This window comes from Cydia amplana, chromosome 9 (genome assembly GCF_948474715.1).
Source record: "Cydia amplana chromosome 9, ilCydAmpl1.1, whole genome shotgun sequence".
NCBI lineage: Eukaryota > Metazoa > Arthropoda > Insecta > Lepidoptera > Tortricidae > Cydia > Cydia amplana.
The window spans coordinates 12830869-12858668 of NC_086077.1; the positions used below are offsets into that span (position 1 = coordinate 12830869).

Consider the following 27800-nt stretch of genomic DNA (forward strand, 5'->3'; position numbering starts at 1 on the left):
TAAAAAAAAACTACTTACTAGATCTCGTTCAAACCAATTTTCGGTGGAAGTTTACATGGTAATGTACATCATATATTTTTTTTAGTTTTATCATTCTCTTATTTTAGAAGTTACAGGGGGGGGGGGGACACACATTTTACCACTTTGGAAGTGTCTCTCGCGCAAACTATTCAGTTTAGAAAAAAATGATATTAGAAACCTCAATATCATTTTTGAAGACCTATCCATAGATACCCCACACGTATGGGTTTGATGAAAAAAAAATTTTTGAGTTTCAGTTCGAAGTATGGGGAACCCCAAAAATTTATTGTTTTTTTTCTATTTTTGTGTGAAAATCTTAATGCGGTTCACAGAATACATCTACTTACCAAGTTTCAACAGTATAGTTCTTATAGTTTCGGAGAAAAGTGGCTGTGACATACGGACGGACAGACAGACGGACAGACAGACAGACATGACGAATCTATAAGGGTTCCGTTTTTTGCCATTTGGCTACGGAACCCTAAAAAACCCTTTTATCGGTCTGTAGCTCAAATAGTTTCATTTGATTTTTTTTGCTATTTGGTAATCATGTTTGAGTTAGTTGATTAGACGTCGAAAACAGCTCATCTAAATTCAAAACCGAGTATTTTAAAATATAAAGAAAAACATCGTCTTCTAATGTCAAAATTGACACTAGACTAGACAGCTAAAACGTCATACAAATGTGATGTGCGCGCCGCAGACATGTGGTTTTATTTACGTGAAATAATAAATATCTATTTAAGAAACAAATAGGCAATAGAGGAACAATCAAAATGAAGATCAAACCCGTAAAACATAAAACAACCAACACCTTTCGGGTATGTATGCGATAAGTGCCCTTTATCCTTAATTTAATATTGATAAACTTTTTCTAATGAAAGTATTTGCTTACGTTTTCAGTTTGTTCCTTTCGCTGAACGGATCAACTCTATAGACATTCGACATGCGGCCCTTTACCACATAGAGCACGCATACACTGAACAACCTGAAGAAAATGAGACTCACTTCCATCTTGCCTTAAGGAAATGGCATGGCCTAAACTTAACACTAAACTTCAAAAAGTTTAAGAAAGAAGTCTTTGGAATTATAACAGTTCCTCAGTTGGTCCACAGGAAGGACGATGTGGTAGAAATATTAGAAAAATATTTAAATTTAGAAGATCAATTGTGTCTACAACCTTTACTGGAGTAAGTTTACTGGACTAACTTAGTTTCTCACTGTAAAAGTATATATACAAGTTGTATCTTAGTTAATAAATAACAATTTGTTTAGAAATTAATCACTCTGTGGAATGTAGGTTCTCAATTTTCTTCTCATTCCCTGAAAGTTGTTGATGTTAGTGAAGCATAAGTCAAATGTTCCACAAATCCACACTTAGAAATCACATCATAATTTTTTTGGAAACAAAAAAGTAGTTATTTTATTGCTGTATAGCTTTGGACTTCCATTGTATCTAAAAAGTAAGTATATTTGGAAATCGAAATAAACCATAAATTTATAATGAATGCATTAAAAAATTTCAGAATTCTGGTGTCACTGGCCAAAGACCTGAGAGATGATTTCTATCCGTACTTCCCAAGATTTCTGGACATCTTGATAAGACTACTAAAAACAAAAGATGCAGAAAGGCTTGAGTGGACACTGGTCTGCCTTGCATTTCTTTTCAAGATCCTTAAACCGTACCTCAAGAAAGATTTAGCCGTTGTTCTGAAGCGGATAATCCCGTTGCTGAGTGAATCACAGCCGCAGTACATCAATAATTTTGCAGCGGAGAGCTTTGCATTTGTGGCTCGGGATATACGAGACAAGAAGAAGTTTATTGAACTTATATTGAATTATCTGCAGACGAATGACGATGTAAGTAGTTAGGTTTCATGGTAAACAAATGGCGAAAATGTAACCCTTTTAGTTTGGTCATCCATCTGTCTGGCCTTCTGTCTGTATGTCAGCTAGCGTAGTAATTTTTCTCTATAATTAGTCATACCTGTGGTACATAATTCCATAGGTTTTATAAGGTTACCAAAAACATGTTTTTGAATAAGCCTATACTTTTAAAAAAAGCACCCCAAAGGCAAAAAAATGTTCCTTCCTCTCACATAAATTTAATGCTGGTTGTAATATTATTGTGCTAAACTTTTTAAATACTACAATTATATACAATATATGTATTTTACAGGCAACATCAGGTTGTGGCCACCTCATATTTGAAATCATTAAAGGTGTACCCGGCAAGTTCCACAGCTGCGTTGAAACCTTCATTCCACTGCTTTTACAACACTTGAAAGAACACAGACCACACCAGGAAATACTGTTCAAGCTCCTCACACAAACATTCGAGGACAGCTTGCAGACAATCAATTATAAAGAATTCTCCATATTCTGGACAAGTATTCTTAAATATACAGAAGAGATGCTTAAAGAAAATAAAGGCCTTGAATTTATACTGAGACTTGCTGGTCAAGTGATAGAACATCAGAAAGGAAAATACCTTATAAATCCTCCACAGTTTGTTCTCCTCCTGATCAAAGTTATTTGTGAGCAATCGGCTGAAAATGTTCTTGAAGTTTGTGCCCAAATAGGAGCATTGTTACTCCTCTCTCCAAATGTGTCATTATCTCAAGAACATGCTGGGATCATAGTTAAAGTACTACTGCCTTTGCCATACCCAAACATTCTTATAAATTTCGTCCAGAATGTCATTGACTATACCCAATTTGACATGCACATATTGCCTCCTTTTCTGAAGTATGTCATCCAATCTGGGTTTGACAAAGATGCAATGAGCACACTTAGTAAAATATGTCTTAAGAAGTCACCACTGTCCATGAATGGTATAAAGCTTTTTGAGTGGGTTAAATATCCCCTTGATTTTGGATCAAACCTCCCTATGTTTATGGAGCACTTCTCAAGTATAATTAATGATGACATTAACAATATCATTCAAAATCCACTGAAATTGATGAATGTGTTGTTCTGCCTGCCGCATATTGAGAAAATAGATATTGATAGTTGTGTGTCTGCATTGAGTCAACTTATATCTAAGCTGGTTCAGATATTGACAAGTTACAACCTTGAAAACCAGTCAGTTGGCAATAAATACCACTGCAGCACTACAGAACTATCCAAGAGTGCAAGAAAAGTCCTATTCATACTAGCAAATGCAATGGAAAGTGCTATTCACATTTCCAACTGTAAAAACTTGAAAGTAATTTGTGACATAGATACACTGCTGCCTGTGATATTGCCGTATGCCGCAGATCCTAATTACTTGGCGGCATTGCATTTGACAGATTTGTACCTGACCGCATGTGAGCAAGGCAACATTTTGTCTTCCCCTGTACTGGCACTGATTGATTCTTACCTTGGTGCCAATGTTTCTTCTCCATTCCATGTGGTAAGTGCTTTTTTGCTGACCTATTTTTTATGTAACTAACCTATTTTAGGTTTCCTATTTCAGGTCTAATAAAGTCTAGCCCTAGTACTATTCTCCGCATGTAGGTCTCACTAGACTCAAAGATTAAATGACTGCATTAAATATGTAAAGTTTAAGATAAAATCCTTTAATTCCTGTTTCGAATTTGACAGCTAATGTAGATTGCGCTGTTCAGCTCTGTACTTATGCGGTAGTTCTGATCGTAAAATGTCTTTGTTTGACAGTTTAGTTAGCAAATAAGATACAGCACCGTCCAGCGCCATTTTCTTCAGCAGGCACGTACGGAGGCACAATCATTTCTTAAAATTTACACATCTTATACTTATTTATTCAAGCAATTAATCTTTGCTAGACGTAGCGCATAGTCATGTGTCGTCGAATCGTCACGGGTTATAATATTCTAATTATTAAAAAAATACGTTGGTTTGCATGCTCATTTAATTTATTTATTAATTTTTAGGTTCGCCTGTTAACAACACATATTTACAAACTGTTTGAGAACACGGAACCATTAAACAAAACTGCTCAAGTGGGAGGCACTACTGAAAAATTATCAGTCTTCAGCATGTGTTACTCTGTGGAATCCACTGTTCCCTCCATCCAGGAATACAGAGCACAACAGAACACACTACAGAAGATGGTTTTCAATACTACACAGTATGAACTAATAAAAGATACAGACTTCCACTTATATCCCTTAAACTATATGTTTGGGGTGTTGTATATGAATTTTAAATTATTATGGGAGCCAGTCACCGAATTCATTGCCGGCTATGGCAATTCTCTTGCTACTGACGAGTTTTGGCCTATTTTCCACAAAATCCTTCAAACCGCTTTTGACAATGCAAAAAAGGATGTGAAACAATTTAAGTTTGATGACGAATTCGAATGTGACTTTGATCAGTTGAAAGAACTCTATGCAGAATACAATAATATCTCAGAAAGACCAGACGTATATAATTACAGGGATCTGTTATTGAAAGTGATGACTAATTGTATTCAGGTGTGTGAAGCAAGAAACAGAGATATAGTTGTATTGTTTTTGAACTTTATTGAAGAAGAATATAAGAGAACTGACAAAGCTAATGCCCTTAAAATTGACGTAGAAAGCCGAAGTAATGGTATGGATGTTGATGATGATAAACCGGATGAAGAAAATGTTAATGACGCTAATGTTGAAGATATTACGGATATTGTTGAAGATGTTAAAGAAACTGTTTCAGGAAAAGTAACATTTAAAACTCTTATCAACGTAATGCAAGTTTTAGCACAGTTTAAAAATCCAAGAGCACTTCATAAAGAGCCAGTATTCTGGGAACTCTATATGGAATTTCTGAAACATAAAAACGCCGGTCTACAGAAGTTTGCGTTAGATTGTGTTATAAACTACAAGAACAAAAGCATTGTGGCATATAAAAGCAATTTGTACAATTTAGTTGATGACAAAAAGTTTAAAGACGAATTGACTTTATTCAAAATTACTGAAGATGCGCAAAACATCCATGCAGATGACAGAGAACATGTTATCCCAATCATCCTGAGAATTCTTTATGGGAAGATGACGTCTAAAATGGCGACAGACAAGAAAGGAGGCGGTCAAACTAGGAGATCATTAATCATGAGATATGTGGCTGGCTGTAATGAGAAAGAACTGAAAATGTTTATTGAAATGGCATTCTCTCATGTAAAGCACTACATCACAATGCAACGCAAAGAAATATATGAAAGCATTGTCTCCACCTTGGACTTAAAATCTGTCATTATTCCAGGAAAATTGCACAGCATTCTGAATTTGTTTGAAGTGGTACGTGAATATTTCGGAGGATACCTGAAGGATGAATTGCTATCAGATTTATTGAAGATATTTATATCTGTGTGTTCGACGGTGGGGGCCGTTCTGGCTCACGGGGACAAAGTTCATGTTGGTTACTCCAAAGTAATGAAAAACCTCAGAACATTAGCCGTAGGCATACTGACAAAGCTATTTGACCAGTTTGATAAGTATACTTGGAGTTCAGATGAGCTGAATGTTTTATTCGAAACACTGATTTGGCCTCTTATGTCAAAATTACACATTGAAGGTATCCATAACCCAACTGCACTTTTGAAGCTATTGAACACGTGGTGCCAAAATCCAAGATATTACGTTTTGCTTGTCACATGTCCAGAACGGAATTCATCTCTTAGTGCGATACCTGAGATATTCAAACTTCTACTGGCGCCAAAAACTAGTCCTGTGGTTGTTAATATGATTCTAGATATGGTTGAAAAGCTATTAACCTTGACAGAAGACGAAGAGGACAAGGAACTACCTGCCATAGTGCCATTTAACACTACGCAAGTAGAGTCTAATAATGAATTGTCTGTTGAGATGAATTTTGGCAGCAAAATTTTGATACCACACATTCCAAGCATATTGGAAGTTATGAAAAGACGCATCGCAAACTCAGCTAAGTCAAATACCATGAACAAGAGAGACTTGCTGATACTTTCGCGGGTCACAGAACTTGTGGCTTCGCCAGAATTGTGCGATGAACTTCTGAACCTTTTACTACCAATACTTGTTAAAAAAGTATGTATGAATATGGCAGAAGAAAATATGGAGCATGCAGTCAATACCATTATCAACTTATTGAGTCACAGCACTAATCCTCAAACATATATCAAGAATATTGCTGTACTTTTCAACAAAATAACTCTAATTGATGTTAGGAAACTCCTACTTAAACTGCTGTCTTCAATAGCAGAAATAGCTCCTAAAAACAAAGAAATTCTCGCTCGTATCAGCAACGTCATATCCGAAATGAACGCCTTCCACAAGCGATGGATCGAGCAGCCTGATTTCGATAGGAGACTGGATGCATACAAGACAATTTACCAGTTGCTAGATGACAATCAAATCGACCTAGATCTCGCTATACTTATTGTTAACAACTGTTTCTATTTCATCCGGACTGAAAAAGATATAGGATTGCGTGATGGCGCCGCTCTATGTTTAAAGAAGATTCCAAAATTGCTTCTGAAATATTGGTCTGCAACTGATGGTCAGTTTTTAGTTCGCGATACTGTTTTATCTTTAATATCAAACGGCATCAGAGACTCAAAGAACGAAATACTAAGGAATGAAAGTATAAACCTCCTTGGTGAACTAGCGAGGGACTGCCCTAGTACCGACGTAGTTTTATCAGACCTGGCTCATTTAACCAATAACGAGGACAGAGAAGTAGACTTCTTCGATAACATGTGCCATTTACAAATGCACAGGCGCGTTAGAGCGCTAATGAAATTCTGCAAAGTCGCCAAGAAAATGACTAAATGTCCTTCGCCAAGAACGCTCACCAATTTCATCTTGCCATTGGCAACTATTTACATTTGCGACGACAAATACACAGACAAAAACACCTTGATAGACGCGTGCATAGAAACAGTATCTACTTGCTGTAGATTACTTCCTTGGTACCATTATGAGGTGATACTAAAGTTGTATCTGAACAAAATGCGTCACGCTTCAGATCATCAGAAACAATTGACGCGATTGGTCGTCAGCATACTAGATGCTTTCCACTTCGATTTCTCAAAAGCTAAGAACATTGAGTTGCCTAAAGCTTTGCTAGCTAACATTGATAATAGACCACAGAAGAATAAGAAAGGAAAAGAAGACAAGACTGTAAATGGAAGCAAAACTGTTGCAAAGGAAGAAGTGATAGTAGATGATGAAGAAACTGAAGGAAATGATGAAAAAGAAAATGATGAGGTTGAAAAAACTAATGAAAACGTAGAAGAGACGCAAATAGATATAGATTCAGAACTAAAAGCGGCCGATGCGGAAGCAGAAACGGAAGAGCCAGTGAGTAAAGAGGTTACAACCGTGCCGGCTTTTGAGAGGGTCACGCAAGTCCCACCGTCTCTGGCGAAGAGAATAATCAAGTCTTTGTCAGCGGGGTTGCTTCCACAGCTCAATCGGTAAGTTTATAATATTAAAATTGCAAGTTTAACTACACAACATGAAGGTTTATTACCATTGTGCATTGAATTTATATACATTAGTTATACGGAAATTATAATAAGCTTTATCTTGTAACTCACTCACTGGCCTAAAGGCGGGTGAGCGTCAAGATTATCATTATACATACACATGAATTATTTAAGAATTTCATGAGAGATTCACATTTTCGGAGTTTCCACGTTCTGTTATTCCCATTTGTCTCTACCCGTTAGTGTAAGGCCTGAGTGGACGCTCGAGTTGGGCGTGCAGCGGGGCGGGGCGTGCGGCGTGCATGTTAAACAAATGCAAACGTATAGGAGCGGCCTTAGTGCACGCTGCTCAAATCACTTGTGAGCCCGACGCCACGCTGCACGCCCCGCCGAACGCTCCGCTTCGAGCGTCCACTCAGGCCTTGCACTTAGTCGTCAGTGTTACGAGTTGTTCTCATTGTGAATAACGGCCGGAGACAAATGGGAATAAACCGTTCAAGGCTGTTCTTTGTTATCCAGCGCTATCGGCAAGCTGACAGAGCACGAAGAGTCCCACAAGGTGAACCGTCGGCGTTTGGGCCTGGAGCGGCAAGCGGAAGACATGCTGCGTGTGCCAATCGCCCTGGCTTTAGTTAAGCTGTTGCAGCGGCTGCCTGGAGATGTGCTGCGATATCACCTGCCTGGGTAAGTTTGTGTGGTGGGTATAGTGGGGCATTTTCCCGTATCCCGCCTTAGCCGTAGCCCCGTAGTCATCGTACAGCTCATCTTCTTCAGCTGTCAAACTCGGGGCATGATTTGTGACGTTATCTAAGAATAGGGACCTTATTGTCGATGGCGCTTACGCCGTTATTAACGATAACGGTGTATATAGTAATACAATGTCGCGTGAGGCTGTGCGGCGTAAGCGCCATCGACAATAAGGTCCCTTTTCATAGATAATGCCCCATTTGTTCTTAGACTTTACACGTCTTATACTATCAATGGATCTTTGACACAATTCAATATGTTTAACATAGTACCACAAAGTGTCTAATTGTTTATTGTTATGTCCTTCTTTACAGTATAATCATAAAACTCTGTTCATTCCTGAAATCGCCGCTGAAACAAGTGCGAATCACAGCTCGAGACATCGTCAAGAAAATCATGGTCACCATCGGAACTTCCTACATAGGCATCCTGCTAGAACACCTCACTCTACTCCTCACGAGAGGATTCCAAGTCCATGTATTAGTAGCCACTATACATTCCGTCTTAGATGCTTTGAAAGCAGATTTCAAACCTGGAGAACTGAATGAAACTCTAGACTACATTCTAGATGTTTGTACTAATGATCTGTTCGGAGCTTTATCTGAAGAAAAAGAGGTTGATAAACTACATTATAAAACACCAGAAGCTAAACCTAGTAAAAAGAGTTATGTGACTTTGATGATAGTATCGCAAAATATAACAGAATCATGCCTCATCAACTTACTTTTACCTTTCAAAGAGGTTCTACAAAAGCACCAATCAAAGAAAATCGTTACAAAAGTCCAAGAAGCCCTAACACATATAACCAGTGGTTTAGTGACAAACAAATTCATAGACATCGAATCACTATTCATATTTTTACACGGCATAGCGTCGGAAAGCATTCCTGAATTCGTACTAGGTGCACCTAAAAGAGAAATAACACAGAAGCAAAAAGAAAAGATGCTTATAGCTAAGCCTGATTGTTTTATAATCCCAGAAACGCCTAAGAGAAATAAGGAAGTGCAAGCGAAGCATGTAAAAGTGTCGGCAAAAGCTAACGCTCATGTCTTAGTTGAATTCAGTTTGAACATTCTATATGTGATACTTAAAAGAGAAAAGGTTACAAGAGTGGAATGCAGGGCATTTGTGGACCCGTTGATACCTCTACTAGTAGATGCGTTGAGGAGCGACCATGTCAAAGTAACTACTGTTGCTTTGAAGTGTATTGGAACGCTGTGGACTATAAGGGTCAGTACGCCGACTCTCGAAGAAATGGTGAAAGATATTGTGAAGACGATGTTCCTGATTTTACATAAATATGCTACGTTTGAAATTAGCAAGCAGAATGATAATTACCATTTAGTTAGGAATGCATTCAAGGTAAGTTATTTGACTTATATCCAATGTTAGTTTAACAGATAAGGATAGGTACACTGACTTAATTTTTAGTAACATTTTTGCATTTTTATCGTGAACTAGTTTTTGTCGCTGTATAGCACAACCGAAGTTTGAACCCATGATTTTTGACCACAAAATGTGAAGATTACATTGACAGTGCAAAATATAATTATTTATAAGAAATTAGAGGTTGTCGTTTAAAAGAATAATGTGCAACCGTTTTTCCATACAAACGTATTTCCCATTCTCCTCTTTCGATATTGATATCATGAAAATTTTTGGGCAAACGATTGGGCATAACTGTGGTTAATATACATAAAAATGTCTAAAAGTAATATTTTATATAATGATGATATCTAGAGAGGAAAATGGCGACTATGTAATAGCGGTTGGTATGAATAAACGATCGCGCGCGGTCGTCCACTTTCCTTTATGAGTTAATTTTCCAGAGCTTCGTCAGAGTAACAATATCCCTACCTTTCTTTTCAGGCTATCACGGTCCTTATTCGAAACGTCAAATACTACACAATGGAAGCCGACCAGCTGAAAACGCTGTTACTATACGCCGAGGAGGATTGCCAGAGCGACGAAAAACAAGCAAGCTCGTTCTCTTTACTTAAGGCTATACTAGAGGCTAAACTCGTTTCCACGGAGCTTCATGAGCTGATGGAGAAAGTATCCAAGATGTGTATCTTGAGCGAATCAGCGAGATCAAGGTAATTATCAACCACAATAAATTTATAATAGGACTGGATAGTACAGTCAGCAGCAGAAGTTGCTAAGCGGGCGAGGTGTTCAAAATTACCTTGATATGCGCTTATTCCCTTAACAATAAAGACGCGTCAAGATCGTTTTGAACACCTGGCCCGCTTAGCAACTTCTGCTGCTGACTGTACACGGAAATAGTTATTTACGCACTAGTGCGGAAAAGTAGCCCCATATGTACTGTAAAATAAGTTTTGAGGGTGCCTTTATCCACCATGTTACTACTGCGGCGGTAGCACGGTCGCATTTTTATCGCCTGTTACCATGCCTGTCACGTTCTAACAAGAAGTAGGTATGTAAGTTTAAGTGACAGGAATAGGGACAGGCGATGAAAATGCAACCATGTTGCCACCACTGTTTATTTCTTTTTTTAGGGGCGATTCCCTTAGAAATACCCATTAAGAAGTAACTAAGAAGCTATTATTGCCCTGAAAGAAACGCTTAATCTACTTTAAGGGGAGTCAGCCTGAAGAAAGACCGCGTGCCGAAATTAAAGTGTTTATATTTTAGCTTTAAATGTTAGTTTCACTTGCAATCTCCGGTGGTTTTTGAAGGCTTATTGATTAACATTCAATTGAGCCTTAAGTCTTTAGTGTTTTATAGTTCTGTTTGATAAGTGTTCGTAGCTTGCTTTGAACTAATGGCAACGTATACTTGGTCAACCAGATCTTGACAGTAGAAAAAGGCGGCAAATTTGAAAAATGTAGGCGCGAAGGGATATCGTCCCATAGATAATTTGAATTTCGCGCCTTTTTTTACTGACAAGATTTGGTTGACCAGCTATAGTTTATAGGACGACCAGTACCTTCCATCCGTCTCCTCCACTGTGAAAGAAGAAAGTGTTTTATCTCTGTATAAATAAGATTAATTTTCTCTTGCAGAGACGAAGCTCGTGCCATATTCGTGATGTACTTGACCAACTACTCGCCGGGCAAGCGGCTGGAGCGCTACATCCAGTTCTTCGTGTCGCAGCTCAACTACGAGCTGCAGCACGGCAGGGAGTCCTCGCTCAAGTTCCTGGAGATGATCATCAGCAAGCTGCAAGTGGTAAGTACTCGACCAACTACTGGCCCGGCAAGCGGCTGGAGCGCTACATCCAGTTCTTCGTGTCGCAGCTCAACTACGAGCTGCAGCACGGCAGGGAGTCCTCGCTCAAGTTCCTGGAGATGATCATCAGCAAGCTGCAAGTGGTAAGTACTCGACCAACTACTGGCCCGGCAAGCGGCTGGAGCGCTACATCCAGTTCTTCGTGTCGCAGCTCAACTACGAGCTGCAGCACGGCAGGGAGTCCTCGCTCAAGTTCCTGGAGATGATCATCAGCAAGCTGCAAGTGGTAAGTACTCGACCAACTACTGGCCCGGCAAGCGGCTGGAGCGCTACATCCAGTTTTTCGTGTCGCAGCTCAACTACGAGCTGCAGCACGGCAGGGAGTCCTCGCTCAAGTTCCTGGAGATGATCATCAGCAAGCTGCAAGTGGTAAGTACTCGACCAACTACTGGCCCGGCAAGCGGCTGGAGCGCTACATCCAGTTCTTCGTGTCGCAGCTCAACTACGAGCTGCAGCACGGCAGGGAGTCCTCGCTCAAGTTCCTGGAGATGATCATCAGCAAGCTGCAAGTGGTAAGTACTCGACCAACTACTGGCCCGGCAAGCGGCTGGAGCGCTACATCCAGTTCTTCGTGTCGCAGCTCAACTACGAGCTGCAGCACGGCAGGGAGTCCTCGCTCAAGTTCCTGGAGATGATCATCAGCAAGCTGCAAGTGGTAAGTACTCGACCAACTACTGGCCCGGCAAGCGGCTGGAGCGCTACATCCAGTTCTTCGTGTCGCAGCTCAACTACGAGCTGCAGCACGGCAGGGAGTCCTCGCTCAAGTTCCTGGAGATGATCATCAGCAAGCTGCAAGTGGTAAGTACTCGACCAACTACTGGCCCGGCAAGCGGCTGGAGCGCTACATCCAGTTCTTCGTGTCGCAGCTCAACTACGAGCTGCAGCACGGCAGGGAGTCCTCGCTCAAGTTCCTGGAGATGATCATCAGCAAGCTGCAAGTGGTAAGTACTCGACCAACTACTGGCCCGGCAAGCGGCTGGAGCGCTACATCCAGTTCTTCGTGTCGCAGCTCAACTACGAGCTGCAGCACGGCAGGGAGTCCTCGCTCAAGTTCCTGGAGATGATCATCAGCAAGCTGCAAGTGGTAAGTACTCGACCAACTACTGGCCCGGCAAGCGGCTGGAGCGCTACATCCAGTTCTTCGTGTCGCAGCTCAACTACGAGCTGCAGCACGGCAGGGAGTCCTCGCTCAAGTTCCTGGAGATGATCATCAGCAAGCTGCAAGTGGTAAGTACTCGACCAACTACTGGCCCGGCAAGCGGCTGGAGCGCTACATCCAGTTCTTCGTGTCGCAGCTCAACTACGAGCTGCAGCACGGCAGGGAGTCCTCGCTCAAGTTCCTGGAGATGATCATCAGCAAGCTGCAAGTGGTAAGTACTCGACCAACTACTGGCCCGGCAAGCGGCTGGAGCGCTACATCCAGTTCTTCGTGTCGCAGCTCAACTACGAGCTGCAGCACGGCAGGGAGTCCTCGCTCAAGTTCCTGGAGATGATCATCAGCAAGCTGCAAGTGGTAAGTACTCGACCAACTACTGGCCCGGCAAGCGGCTGGAGCGCTACATCCAGTTCTTCGTGTCGCAGCTCAACTACGAGCTGCAGCACGGCAGGGAGTCCTCGCTCAAGTTCCTGGAGATGATCATCAGCAAGCTGCAAGTGGTAAGTACTCGACCAACTACTGGCCCGGCAAGCGGCTGGAGCGCTACATCCAGTTCTTCGTGTCGCAGCTCAACTACGAGCTGCAGCACGGCAGGGAGTCCTCGCTCAAGTTCCTGGAGATGATCATCAGCAAGCTGCAAGTGGTAAGTACTCGACCAACTACTGGCCCGGCAAGCGGCTGGAGCGCTACATCCAGTTCTTCGTGTCGCAGCTCAACTACGAGCTGCAGCACGGCAGGGAGTCCTCGCTCAAGTTCCTGGAGATGATCATCAGCAAACTGCAAGTGGTAAGTACTCGACCAACTACTGGCCCGGCAAGCGGCTGGAGCGCTACATCCAGTTCTTCGTGTCGCAGCTCAACTACGAGCTGCAGCACGGCAGGGAGTCCTCGCTCAAGTTCCTGGAGATGATCATCAGCAAGCTGCAAGTGGTAAGTACTCGACCAACTACTGGCCCGGCAAGCGGCTGGAGCGCTACATCCAGTTCTTCGTGTCGCAGCTCAACTACGAGCTGCAGCACGGCAGGGAGTCCTCGCTCAAGTTCCTGGAGATGATCATCAGCAAGCTGCAAGTGGTAAGTACTCGACCAACTACTGGCCCGGCAAGCGGCTGGAGCGCTACATCCAGTTCTTCGTGTCGCAGCTCAACTACGAGCTGCAGCACGGCAGGGAGTCCTCGCTCAAGTTCCTGGAGATGATCATCAGCAAGCTGCAAGTGGTAAGTACTCGACCAACTACTGGCCCGGCAAGCGGCTGGAGCGCTACATCCAGTTCTTCGTGTCGCAGCTCAACTACGAGCTGCAGCACGGCAGGGAGTCCTCGCTCAAGTTCCTGGAGATGATCATCAGCAAGCTGCAAGTGGTAAGTACTCGACCAACTACTGGCCCGGCAAGCGGCTGGAGCGCTACATCCAGTTCTTCGTGTCGCAGCTCAACTACGAGCTGCAGCACGGCAGGGAGTCCTCGCTCAAGTTCCTGGAGATGATCATCAGCAAGCTGCAAGTGGTAAGTACTCGACCAACTACTGGCCCGGCAAGCGGCTGGAGCGCTACATCCAGTTCTTCGTGTCGCAGCTCAACTACGAGCTGCAGCACGGCAGGGAGTCCTCGCTCAAGTTCCTGGAGATGATCATCAGCAAGCTGCAAGTGGTAAGTACTCGACCAACTACTGGCCCGGCAAGCGGCTGGAGCGCTACATCCAGTTCTTCGTGTCGCAGCTCAACTACGAGCTGCAGCACGGCAGGGAGTCCTCGCTCAAGTTCCTGGAGATGATCATCAGCAAGCTGCAAGTGGTAAGTACTCGACCAACTACTGGCCCGGCAAGCGGCTGGAGCGCTACATCCAGTTCTTCGTGTCGCAGCTCAACTACGAGCTGCAGCACGGGAGGGAGTCCTCGCTCAAGTTCCTGGAGATGATCTTCAGCAAGCTGCAAGTGGTAAGTACTCGACCAACTACTGGCCCGGCAAGCGGCTGGAGCGCTACATCCAGTTCTTCGTGTCGCAGCTCAACTACGAGCTGCAGCACGGCAGGGAGTCCTCGCTCAAGTTCCTGGAGATGATCATCAGCAAGCTGCAAGTGGTAAGTACTCGACCAACTACTGGCCCGGCAAGCGGCTGGAGCGCTACATCCAGTTCTTCGTGTCGCAGCTCAACTACGAGCTGCAGCACGGCAGGGAGTCCTCGCTCAAGTTCCTGGAGATGATCATCAGCAAGCTGCAAGTGGTAAGTACTCGACCAACTACTGGCCCGGCAAGCGGCTGGAGCGCTACATCCAGTTCTTCGTGTCGCAGCTCAACTACGAGCTGCAGCACGGCAGGGAGTCCTCGCTCAAGTTCCTGGAGATGATCATCAGCAAGCTGCAAGTGGTAAGTACTCGACCAACTACTGGCCCGGCAAGCGGCTGGAGCGCTACATCCAGTTCTTCGTGTCGCAGCTCAACTACGAGCTGCAGCACGGCAGGGAGTCCTCGCTCAAGTTCCTGGAGATGATCATCAGCAAGCTGCAAGTGGTAAGTTTAGTCATAGAGAAAAAAATACATAGAGTGCTCACTCCATACATCAGTTTTAGTACCAAAAAGACTATTAGCATCTAGCATCGAGTAGCGGAACTATCAGTACTGATAGTTCCGCTACTCGATGCTAGATGTAGGCACTGAAATTAATAGTCTGAACTGATGTATGGAGTGAGCACTCTATGTATTTTTTTCTTTATGGTTTAGTTAAGGTTGATATTCCACCTGTCCAAATTATTGGTCCGATGTGCATTGCGTCTCTCTCACTAAGCGAAATATGAGACGCAAATACAGATTGGACGCAACAACATTCCTAGTCACCTTATTATACTTACTTGCGTTGCAGTATGCATGCATAGGAGTTTATACATACAGGTTGTTTCAGGAGACGTAAGTAGAATCAAGCCTACGCATACAGTAAGTTATAAACAACTGTTTCGTACCAGTATTTGTGAGATTAACTTTAATTTAGTTTATACTGTTTAAAAAAAAGTTTTAATTTATTTTACGACATTTATGGTCACCCTCTTTGTTTTATCCATAACAAGTGCCAAATTGAATGTCATCGGAGTCTGGTTACTTTTGAAAAATCGTATCTCACTCAAGTCTGACGTTTTAATTTCTTCATACTTAAAGTGCTATATACAGTTATACAGGTTTTATCTTTGTTAATTTAATGTTGTAGGGTATCCATGATTGTAGATAATTAAATTTGTCCTTACCAAAAAGTATAACAACAGAAAAAAAGCGTGATTGTTTTACTTAAATATTGTGGTGAATGATTCTTTAACATTTACTGATTGTGTAGGCTTAGTCCAACTCACGTCTCATGTATTTTTCTCTGCAGCTGCAGCTAAGCGTGGATTAGATATTGATGAGCAGGTTTTGATTGTTCGGACGACTTGAAAAAGGCCAAGTGAACTTGCAATTTTTCGGGCACACAAGACCGAAGTCGGGTTAAAGTTTCAGTTTTTAGGGTTCCGTACCCAAAGGGTAAAAACAGGACCCTATTACTAAGACTCCGCTGTCCGTCCGTCCGTCCGTCCGTCCGTCTGTCACCAGGCTGTATCTCACGAGTCGTGATAGCTAGACAGTTGAAATTTTCACAGATGATGTATTTCTGTTGCCGCTATAACAACAAATACTAAAAACAGAATAAAATAAAGATTTAAGTGGGGCTCCCATACAACAAACGTGATTTTTGACCGAAGTTAAGCAACGTCGGGCGGGGTCAGTACTTGGATGGGTGACCGTTTTTTTGCTTGTTTTGCTCTATTTTTTGTTGATGGTGCGGAACCCTCCGTGCGCGAGTCCGACTCGCACTTGGCCGGTTTTGAATTTCTATTTTATTTGTTACAGGCCCAGCTGACCAAGCAGAGCGAGTACCTCATGCTCGCACTCGGCGCGAGCATGCTCAACGACGCCGCGCCCGCGTGCCGCGCCGCCGCCGCACACTGTATAGAGGCCATGCTCAAACGGTTCCCCGCCTTGGAGAGGAACAAGCTGTTCGATCTGATCACCACGTTCTTCGAGGACACGCAGGTATTTTATAGTTTATAATCGATCCTAGAGGAAAAATTGTGAGAACCAAACTTGTAGAGAATCAAATTTCCTACAATTTTGTCCTCGCGGTTTTACTGTAAAATCAAAAATGGCCGAGTTATTCAAGAAAAACGGTTTTTTTGAAAAAAAAAAACATTTTTCGTATAGGTATACACAGGAGCCTGATTCAGTCTACTTTTTGAATTTACACCAAGAACGAATTATTCACGGGTCAAAATCTATAATGACTGAACTAAAATGCCTATGTGAGTAAATGGTAAATGTTTACTTTTTTTTTATTTCACACCCCAAAGGTACTTGTTGCAGGTTTTTTTTTCTTAAATGAAATACTTTATCGTCACTGGTGAAGGGGGGCGGCAAATCAAAATGGCCCGGGGCGCCAAATTTGTAAATACGCCTCTGCAAATTATACATAAACCTCCCTCTTGAATCACTCTATCTATTAAAAAAGAACCGCATCAAAATCCCACTGTATAGAGGCCATGCTCAAACGGTTCCCCGCCTTGGAGAGGAACAAGCTGTTCGATCTGATCACCACGTTCTTTGAGGACACGCAGGTATTTTATAGTTTACTAGCGACCTACCCCGGCTACGCACGGGTTAACAAATTATACATAAACCTCCCTCTTGAATCACTATATCTATTAAAAAAAAACCGCATCAAAATCCCACTGTATAGAGGTCATGCTCAAACGGTTCCCCGCCTTGGAGAGGAACAAGCTGTTCGATCTGATCACCACGTTCTTTGAGGACACGCAGGTACAGGACCCGCCCCGGTTTCGCAAGGGTTAACACATTATACATAAACCTCCCTCTTGAATCACTCTATCTATTAAAATAAGCGGCCAAGTGCGAGTCGGACTCGCCCATGAAGGGTTCCGTATTTAGGCGATTTTTGACGTATTAAAAAAAACTACTTACTAGATCTCGTTCAAACCAATTTTCGGTGGAAGTTTACACGGTAATGTACATCATATATTTTTTTTAGTTTTATCATTCTGTTATTTTAGAAGTAACAGGGGGGGGGGGGGGGGGACACATTTTACCACTTTGGAAGTGTCTCTCGCGCAAACTATTCAGTTTAGAAAAAATGATATTAGAAACCTCAATATCATTTTTGAAGACCTATCCATAGATATCCCACACGTATAGGTTTGATGAAAAAAAAATGATTTGTTAGCCGTTCGTCTGGCTCGCATTTGGTCCAGGTCGCTGTTTGTCCAGTTCGCGTTTGGTCCAATACGCAATTTGTCCTAAAATCCGGACCAAAAGCGAATTGACTTAGTAGCAGTTGGTCCCAATCGGAGTTCGCCATATACGCGTTTTGACACACTCGCTGCTCGCCCCAAATGCGGTTCGTCCTATACGCAAATAACCCTTTTTCGTCTTTCTTTGACTAATTGGACGTTATATAACGTAATATTAATGACATCGTCAAACAGACAACAATGTGTTTTAGCTACATTCCATGCTTCGTTAACAAGTCTGTTACTTGTTGATTTTAATTTCCTTCTATCTTAACGCTTATAGTGTTTTAAAGGTTAAGGAAGTGTAAAACATAATGTATCACTGGTGTTATAAAGCCAAGACAAGGTCCTAAGTATAGGTTTTTTTTGTTGATGTTAAGATAAGTTTTAAGTTGTTTTTTAAATAAATAAACTGTTTTGCCCAAATGAGAGTTTTCTTTCAATTATTACGCTGCTTTAGGATTGTAGGTATATTATCTGATTTTAACATCTCAAACCGTGCAATAACTCCCCTGCCTACTCGTATCTAGACGAGTAGGCAGGGGAGAGTGGTTACCATTCGTATATTTTCTTATTGAAGGCCTTGTAAAACAAAGGCTAATACAATATTTAAACGTCCAATTAGTCAAAGAAAGACGAAAAAGGCTTATTTGCGTATAGGACGAACCGCATTTGGGGCGAGCAGCGAGTGTGTCAAAACGCGTATATGTCGAACTCCGATTGGGACCAACTGCTACTAAGTCAATTCGCTTTTGGTCCGGATTTTAGGACAAATTGCGTATTGGACCAAACGCGAACTGGACAAACAGCGACCTGGACCAAATGCGAGCCAGACGAACGGCTAACAAATCAAAAAAAAATTTTGAGTTTCAGTTCTAAGTATAGGGAACACCAAAAATTTATTGTTTTTTTTTCTATTTTTGTGTGAAAATCTTAATGCGGTTCACAGAATACATCTACTTACCAAGTTTCAACAGTATAGTTCTTATAGTTTCGGAGAAAAGTGACTGTGACGTACACGGACAGACGGACAGACAGACAGACAGACATGACGAATCTATAAGGGTTCCGTTTTTTGCCATTTGGCTACGGAACCCTAAAAAACCGCATCAAAATCCCACTGTATAGAGGCCATGCTCAAACGGTTCCCCGCCTTGGAGAGGAACAAGCTGTTCGATCTGATCACCACGTTCTTCGAGGACACGCAGGTATTTTATAGTTTACTAGCGACCCGCCCCGACTTCGCACGGGTTAACAAATTATACATAAACCTCCCTCTTGAATCACTCTATCTATTAAAAAAGAACCGCATCAAAATCCCACTGTATAGAGGTCATGCTCAAACGGTTCCCTGCCTTGAAGAGGAACAAGCTGTTCGATCTGATTACCACGTTCTTTGAGGACACCCAGGTATTTTATAGTATACTAGCGACCGCCCTGGCTTCGCACGGGTTAACAAATTATACATAAACCGGGAGGTTCTTTTTTAATAGATAGAGTGACACAAGAGGGATCTTGTGTCACTCTATCTATTAAAAAAGAACCGCATCAAAATCCCACTGTATAGAGGCCATGCTCAAACGGTTCTCCGCCTCGGAGAGGAACAAGCTGTTCGATCTGATCACCACGTTCTTCGAGGACACGCAGGTATTTTATAGTTTACTAGCGACCCGCCCCGGCTTCGCACGGGTTAAAAATACATAAACATTCCTCTTGATTAACTCTATTTATTTAAAAAAAACCGCATCAAAATCCTGTTCGATCTGATCACCACGTTCTTTGTATTTCACCAGGTATTTTATAATTTACTAGCGACCCGCCCCGGCTTCGCACGGGTTAACAAATTATACATAAACCTCCCTCTTATGTCACTCTATCTATTAAAAAAAACAGCATCAAAATCCCACTGTATAGAGGTCATGCTCAAACGGTTCTCCGCCTCGGAGAGGAACAAGCTGTTCGATCTGATCACCACGTTCTTCGAGGACACGCAGGTATTTTATAATTTACTAGCGACCCGCCACGGCTTCGCACGGGTTAACACATTATACATAAACCTCCCTCTTGAATCACTCTATCTATTAAAAAAAACCGCATCAAAATCCCACTGTATAGAGGCCATGCTCAAACGGTTCCCCGCCTTGGAGAGGAACAAGCTGTTCGATCTGATCACCACGTTCTTCGAGGACACGCAGGTATTTTATAGTTTACTAGCGACCTGCCCCGGCTTCGCACGGCTTAACAAATTATACATAAACCTCCCTCTTGAATCACTCTATCTATTAAAAAAAACCGCATCAAAATCCCACTGAGGTGAATCCCGCAGTTCTTTGAGGACACACAGGTATTTTATAACTTAAGTTGAAAGAGAATGTTACAAAATAAATCCCCTAGCCCCTAGGCTACTACCCCTAGGTTGGGGTCCCTTTGTTTCCCATAAAGTTTTAGTCATAATGTATTATTTGTCACTAACGACCCGCCCCGGCTTCACACGGGTTAACAAATTTATACATAAACCTCCCTCTTGTGTCACTCTATTTATATAAAAAAACCGCATCAAAACCCGTTGCGTAGTTTTAAAGATCTAAGCATAGGTACATACAGACAGACAGGGAAGCGACTTTGTTTTATACTACTTATGTAGTGAAGTTGAAAGGGAATGTTGCAAAACGGCATCCCCTAATAGCCTAGGGGTTTGGGTCCCTTTGTTTCCCATAAAGTTTTAAGTCATAAATGTCATAATGTATTATTTGTCATATTATCATTAGTCCAAAAACAGAAACCGTTAACTTTTCAGGATTTTCGTAAGGTTATCCTATAGATAGGTTAGGTTTGTTTTATGGCAATCCTGAAAAGTGACGCGTTTCTGAACCAAATAAATTATGACTAACGAAAATGCGGGCAAACAATACATTATGACTTACTTAAAACTTTTTGGGAAACAAAAGAGACCCCAAGGGTTTTATAAGTATAACAACCGACCAAATTTATGCGCTTTGAATGTGCGCCGTAGCATATCGCCATAGTTGCGTTTCACTTTTTTCCTTTTATAAATACACTAGCTTTTTGCCCGCAGCTTCGCACGTAACGCGCAGGAGAGTTTTTTTTATTTTATGAATTTTGAAAAATCCTTTCTTGGTGGACCCCTAGACCTTATAAGGAACCTACTTGCCAAATTTGGACTTTCTAGTCCCAGCGGTTTGGGCTGTGCGTTGATTTAAGTCAGTTAGTCAGGTCTTTCACGTTTATATATATAGATAATCGATTTCCTTCAATTCAAGTGTTTATTTTTTCCAGCCGGTACACTTCGAACTCGCATCCCAACTATGCATTCGCTTCGTCAACGCCGAGGGCGACGAATTCAAAAGCCGACTCACCACAATCCTGCCCCTAGTCAGCGGAAAACTACTCCTCCTAACCAACGACATAGGCGCTGGACGCTTTGTTAAGATACAACTAGAACACGCAGACGACAAGACTGACGAGGAAAAACAGAGGGAAAAAGACCACAGTCTCATACAAATGCTCAATCTAATCGATAAGATCACTGTCCAATGCGAGTCTAGCTTAAAAAACAAGAAATATATCAACGATTATGACGAAATAGCGCAGCAGTGTCAAGCGTTGCTGGCGTATCCTCACGCTTGGGTTAGATTAAGGGCTGCGAAAGTTATACACCAAATTTTGTTATCTGTGGATCCTCAGGAGTTAGATGTGATAGTTAGAAAGAAGGTGGAAAGTGATAGGGGTTTTATTTATGATAATACGGAGGAGGCCTTAAGGAGTTTGGTGTTGGATCTGTGTGCGCAGTACACTGCTGGTGTTTCACAAGATATGGCTGAACAGGTATGTAATTACTACACAATATTGTATTGCTTACAATACACTAATGTTTTACTAGACAAAGGAATTTAAACCTTCTATACAGTAATTAAATTCCATATTTAAATGATACCGTTGTTCTACGCCACGTGCCTACTTACCATACACACAAGAAAAGGCTTTAATTACACTTATTTATAGCTGGTCAAGCAAATCTTGTCAGTAAAAAAAGGCGCGAAATTCAAATTTTCTATGGGACGATATCCCTTCGTGCCTACATTTTTCAAATTTGCCGCCTTTTTCTACTGACAAGATCTGCTTGACCAGCTTTACATACTTAGATTATCATAAACTGCTTATTCAAGCATTCGCAAAATCTGAATATCACAATTTGCATCCCTGTCCAAAAGTACAAAAGCAATAATTTCTTGATTATGAAATAAAATTCAATACTTTGTTTTATTATTAGAGTCGCACAAAGCTAACTCTGCATGACAGTTGCTAAGGATGGTATTCCATCTGTCCAATATCTTGGTCCAATGTGTATTTACGTCTCACATTTTGCTTAAAGAGGGAGTGAGACCCACATTGAACAAATAAATTTGACAGGTGGAATACCATCCTTGGAAGGAGTCTCTAGGTAAGTTATAACTATTTTATTTCGCTGACGGCTGAGGGAAAACATCGTGAGGAAACCTACATAAATCTGCGAAGAAATTCAAAGGTGTATGTGAAGTCCCCAATCCGCATTGGGCTAGCGTGGGGACTATAGCCCGAGCCCTCTCGCGCATGAAAGGAGGCCTGTGCCCAGCAGTGGGACGTATGTATATATAGTTTGTCAAAGTACTGTCTCATTTCAAACATAGACAGAGAGAATCATACTATCTTTGTCTTACACTAGTACTATACTTCGTTTTTTTTTTAGCATTAGAAAGAAGGTAAGCGATCTTGACATGTTTTTTAATTGAAAACCGCTTTTTAAAAATCAGTAACTTAAACTTATGAAAGCAGAAGAATATAAATGATCGTATTAGATTCATAATTGATACATATTTGCCGTGACTTATTTTTAAAACATGTTTTTCAATTAAAAGACACATCAAGATTGTTTACCTTTTTTCTAATGCTAAAAAAAAACGAACTATAGTACCCAAAAGAAAAGAATAAGTATAGTTTTCCTGGTTCTTACTGACTGACAAATTGGTTTGACCGACTATATTTTATTTTTTCAACAGGCTACAGCAGTACTATTCCAAATCCTGAAGCTAGTGCACTCCTTACCGAGCTTCAAACTGCCGAGTAAAGTAAAAGACGAGGTCGATACGGAGGGCGGCGGGAAGGTGAACATTCGCTGGATACTGTTCAAGCTCAGGAAGGCCTGCAACGTGGAGGTGGCTAAGGCGCCTGGCTCTATGAATATCGTGAGTGTTTAATAGTTATAGTGCGTCAAGCAAATCTTGTCAGTAGCAATGTACTGCAAATTAAAGTAGGGTAACACCATGTAACACTCAAAGAGCAGAATTGCGCTAAGAAAAGCAGCAATGTACATCGATCCATAACGTGTTTATTTTTCCGCCTTTCATACGTCAGTTCGAGTGAATTATCATAACCTCAAAATTTAGTAATGTTTACCGTCAACGAGCATGATTGTACATTGTAGGCACCTTAGCTTTGCTTGAGGTCATGCATAATCTTGGTATTTAATGGTGACAGCAGAAATTTCTCTTGAAATAGAAACGATTCAGAATGTAAACAATAAGATTATGGCTGTCATTCACGATCAATATTCCACAGATAACACATAGATGACACGCGATTTTGGAATTATTCGAACACAGTGTTGCTAACCCGCGATTTTTCAAATTTGCCGCCTTTTACTACTGACAAGATTTGATTGATCCAGTATATAACTACCCGCTCGTTGTATCTCTCACATTTCATTAAAATATCGAAAAATCCTTTATACTCCTAAGGCCCAAGGTTCTACCTATAGCACTTCTTCAGCTCGATGTAATTTAAACCATGTTCAATTGGGACAGTTGCTTTTGCTTTGTTTCGTTCAATTTTCAAACAACGTAAAATCAACTCTATTTCCTACAATTTAGGTTCAAATTTCAGTGGCAAATTTTGGATGTTCCGTTTGTATGCCTGGTTGCCTGTGCCTTAGGTGGCTAGAATAATATGGCCAGTGAGTCACAAAAGTGCGGTACTTCAGGATAATCTAAGGTGGCAAACAAAATTCAATGACAGCTTTAAACCCTTTTATCGCCAAAGACGTCAACTGACGCGCAACTGAATTCCGACAAAGTTCACGATGCATGATGGACACGATAGGCGTGGCGTTCAAAGGATTTATTTATTTATTTTATTTATTTTATTTATTTTATTTATTTTATTTATTTTATTTATTTTATTTATTTTATTTATTTTATTTATTTTATTTATTTTATTTATTTTATTTATTTTATTTATTTTATTTATTTTATTTATTTTATTTATTTTATTTATTTTATTTATTTTATTTATTTTATTTATTTTATTTATTTTATTTATTTTATTTATTTTATTTATTTTATTTATTTTATTTATTTTATTTATTTTATTTTATTTATTTTATTTATTTTATTTATTTTATTTATTTTATTTATTTTATTTATTTTATTTATTTTATTTATTTTATTTATTTTATTTATTTTATTTATTTTATTTATTTTATTTATTTTATTTATTTTATTTATTTTATTTATTTTATTTATTTTATTTATTTTATTTATTTTATTTATTTTATTTATTTTATTTATTTATTTATTTAGAAATTTAAATCAGGCAACAAGGCCCATATTATAAATACCTTACAGACTAACATACATATGGTATGTATTTTATAAACTTAAAACTAAACACTAGTTTCGTTCGTTAGTTTATGTACGAGGGTGCATATATAGTTCGTTTTGTTTAGCATTAGAAAGAACTTGAAAGAAGGTAAGCGATTTTGACATGTCTTTTAATTGAAAAACACTTTTAAAAAATCAATAACTATTACTTATGAAAGCAGAAGACTATAAAATGATCGTTTTAGACTCACAATTGTTACATATTTACCGTAACTTATTTTTAAAATGTGTTTTTCAATTAAAAGACACATCAAGATTGTTTACCTTATTTCTAATGCTAAAAAAAAACGAAGTTTAGTACCGTCTACTTCGGCTGTCAAATTTGTACCAGCAATATTTTGCATTACTTTATGTTCTGCTTTTATGTCTCACGTTGAGAATCCACGGCTTTCCATTAGCTTTGTTTCAACGGTTGACTGGTAGAGACCATTTGGCATTATGTCAGCCATTTTTACATTTGTTTTTGTGCAAAAAAGTATAAATAAACAATCATAACTAAAACTTTTCTTACAGCGCATCTCAATCTTCACAATGCTGCTTCACCTAATCAGTTCCTTCGAAACCAGCGACATAAACTCAATAGTGGATATCCTTCTACCGCCGTTAGTTCGCGAGATGTCCACTGGCGACCCGATGGCGCCAGCGTCGCCCGTCAAGCAACTCGCCACGCGGGTCGGCAAGAAACTAAGAAGGAGGATAGGGGATATTGAGTATAGCAAGTTGCTGGCTGAGGCGCAGACCAGGCTCAATATTAGGAGGGCGGAGCGGAAAAAGGTATGTTTTTAGGGTTCCGTACCCAAAGGGTAAAAACGGGACCCTATTACTGAGACTCCGCTGTCCGTCCGTCCGTCCGTCCGTCTGTCACCAGGCTGTATCTCACGAACCGTGATAGCTAGACAGTTGAAATTTTCACAGATGATGTATTTCTGTTGCCGCTATAACAACAAATACTAAAAACTGAATAAAATAAAGATTTAAGTTGGGCTCCCATACAACACACGTGATTTTTGACCGAAGTTAAGCAACGTCGGGCGGGGTCAGTACTTGGATGGGTGACCGTTTTTTGCTTGTTTTGCTCTATTTTTTGTTGATGGTGCGGAACCCTCCGTGCGCGAGTCCGACTCGCACTTGGCCGGTTTTGTAGATAGTGTCAGTTATCAGTCCGCTACTAGATAATCGCACACGACGCTAAATGCGCCTTAAGTAGGATTTCCACCGAACGGGCGGAGTCGGCGCGCATTTCACATTTGTACGGCCGTAAGCCGGTCGGCTCCTTACGGACGCGGACGCATCCGGACGGACTCGATCGCTTCTGCCATACATAATGTATAGGCACATTGAAAATGCGCTCCGGCGCGGCCCGACTCTAGCCGGTCGGTGGGAGTCGTTGTCTTGATATAGGTGCTCGCTCTCTTTGACTCTACTTACTCTTTACTTTACTTATATTATGTTATGACTCATGAAATCTCAAACTACAAAAAAAATCTTGTATGCTCTAGGGTTCGCTCGACAATCTAATCCCAAGTATAATTGTAGGCACTATTGTTTACGAAAGCGACTGTCATGTGCTTCGATCAACACGGGCTTCCGACAGGTCGGAAGGGATAGGCCCAAGCGATATCTTGACATTCAAAATCATTCTGCCATTTTTCGCGGGGGGGAACGTGCACACAGTCGCACTTCTCACACACTTACATACAAAATCCAATCTGTAATGACGACACAAATACATAGAAAATGACACCCTACACAGACAAATCTTGCACACCTCGATCTGTTTTTGTGTACGGACGAATCACAAGTGTCACAACACGCACACTAACACATTTTCGTCAAAGAATTTTATTGTTTTGAGATGAGAAGTCGGATTTGTCGCTCGACCGATCCGCAATTTGTACTGGGCGAGCAAAATCGATAAATCCAGCAATTACATAGACTAAAATATAATAATTGTGTTTAAATGTTATTAAACGTATGACATGTAAAAAAAATATTACATGTGAAATGTAACACCTTCTTATTGTAAATTTGATGTCCCCGACCTCTTTTTACAACAAAAAACCGAGCAATTAGGCATTTTTTCTGCTGCTGTGTTCACTCGCGCGTCTGGACTCGGTCTAGTTAAAAATCCGAGCGCAACTAGTTTTATTACCCGCGCTAGATCAGTTGATCTTGTACCTAGGCAGAGGGGAAATAGTGCGAATGCCGCATCCCTTCCGTGTTGATCGAAGGTCATGTGACTTTCTAACGGGAAACATTATTGAGATTGGTCGGGATTCCTCACGACGTTTTCTTTTACTGAAAACGTAATGGTAAAAGTTCAAACCCGCTAATTCCTGTTTAACCGTCTCTAATATATTCCTCTCATACATCAGGTATTGCTCCAAGAAAAAGTCAACAACCCCGACAAGGCGGCTAAGAGGAAGCTGCAACTGAAAGAAAAGAAGAAACAGTCGAAGAAGTTGAAGCTAGAAATGTTGCAAGGCAAGCGGCCGCGCCCCAAGAAGCGGAAAGCGGAGGACTTGGACATCGAAGACGCGCTGTTGGCGGATGACTAGATTACTTAGGTATCATTTTATCTAATTGCTTATTTAAGTTTGTTTACGTTCAAGTCATAGTAAACTGGTATGTAGAGTTATTGACAGTAGAAAAGGTGTAGTCTATGAAAAACTGGTAAAGGCGTGTCCAGACGAAGACAACTTTTCGCCAATCTGATTAAATTGTCCGATCAAATCAGGACGTGCGGACGCAAACACTACTTTGGCCACTTTCAACGATTTTAAATTTATGGTGGTATTTGACCGCTGTAAATCAAAAAAATGCCCCTAACCGCGAATACTAACGTCACAAATTGGTATTCTTGCGTCCGCACCCCATTTTATCGGTAGGTCATGATCGGCGGTTAAATTCGGCCAGCCAAATTGGCGTTTGTGTCCGCACGTCCTGATTTGATCGGACAATTTAATCAGATTGGCGAAAAATTGTCTTCGACTGGACACGCCTTTACTCTGGTTGAAAATTGAGTTTTGATTTATTGCATGTGGAAGTATAATAATAATAATAATAATAATAATAAAATGCTTTATTGCACACTACAAAAGAAATAGTACAAAAGTATGAACAGGTACAAAAATGTAGGTAACAACAGGCGGTCTTATCGCTAAATAGCGATCTCTTCCAGA

The 27800-nt window shown here is 40.9% G+C and overlaps 1 protein-coding gene across 1 annotated transcript; it reads left to right on the top strand.

Annotated features, from left to right (window-relative positions):
- The first annotated feature begins 709 nt into the window (after nt 1–709).
- On the top strand, nt 710–27220 carry LOC134651211 (small subunit processome component 20 homolog). The gene is made up of 14 exons (XM_063506280.1): nt 710–842; nt 925–1211; nt 1548–1881; nt 2201–3418; nt 3918–7420; nt 7952–8116; nt 8494–9541; nt 10049–10275; nt 11206–11371; nt 16452–16634; nt 21200–21748; nt 22960–23145; nt 25132–25392; nt 26994–27220. The coding sequence occupies exons 1-14, from the start codon at nt 798–800 to the stop codon at nt 27174–27176; spliced, it is 8355 nt and encodes a 2784-aa protein (XP_063362350.1). The 5' UTR covers nt 710–797; the 3' UTR covers nt 27177–27220.
- Nucleotides 27221–27800: the final 580 nt, after the last annotated feature.

What these genes read in the sequence shown, in the direction of transcription:
- LOC134651211 (XM_063506280.1), top strand. Translation starts at nt 798, where the DNA reads ATGAAGATCAAACCCGTAAAACATAAAACAACCAACACCTTTCGG. An exon ending in TGTCTACAACCTTTACTGGA is followed by an intron (nt 1,212 to 1,547) that starts GTAAGTTTACTG and finishes AAAAAATTTCAG; the next exon opens with AATTCTGGTGTCACTGGCCA. An exon ending in TCATCAGCAAGCTGCAAGTG is followed by an intron (nt 11,372 to 16,451) that starts GTAAGTACTCGA and finishes TATTTGTTACAG; the next exon opens with GCCCAGCTGACCAAGCAGAG.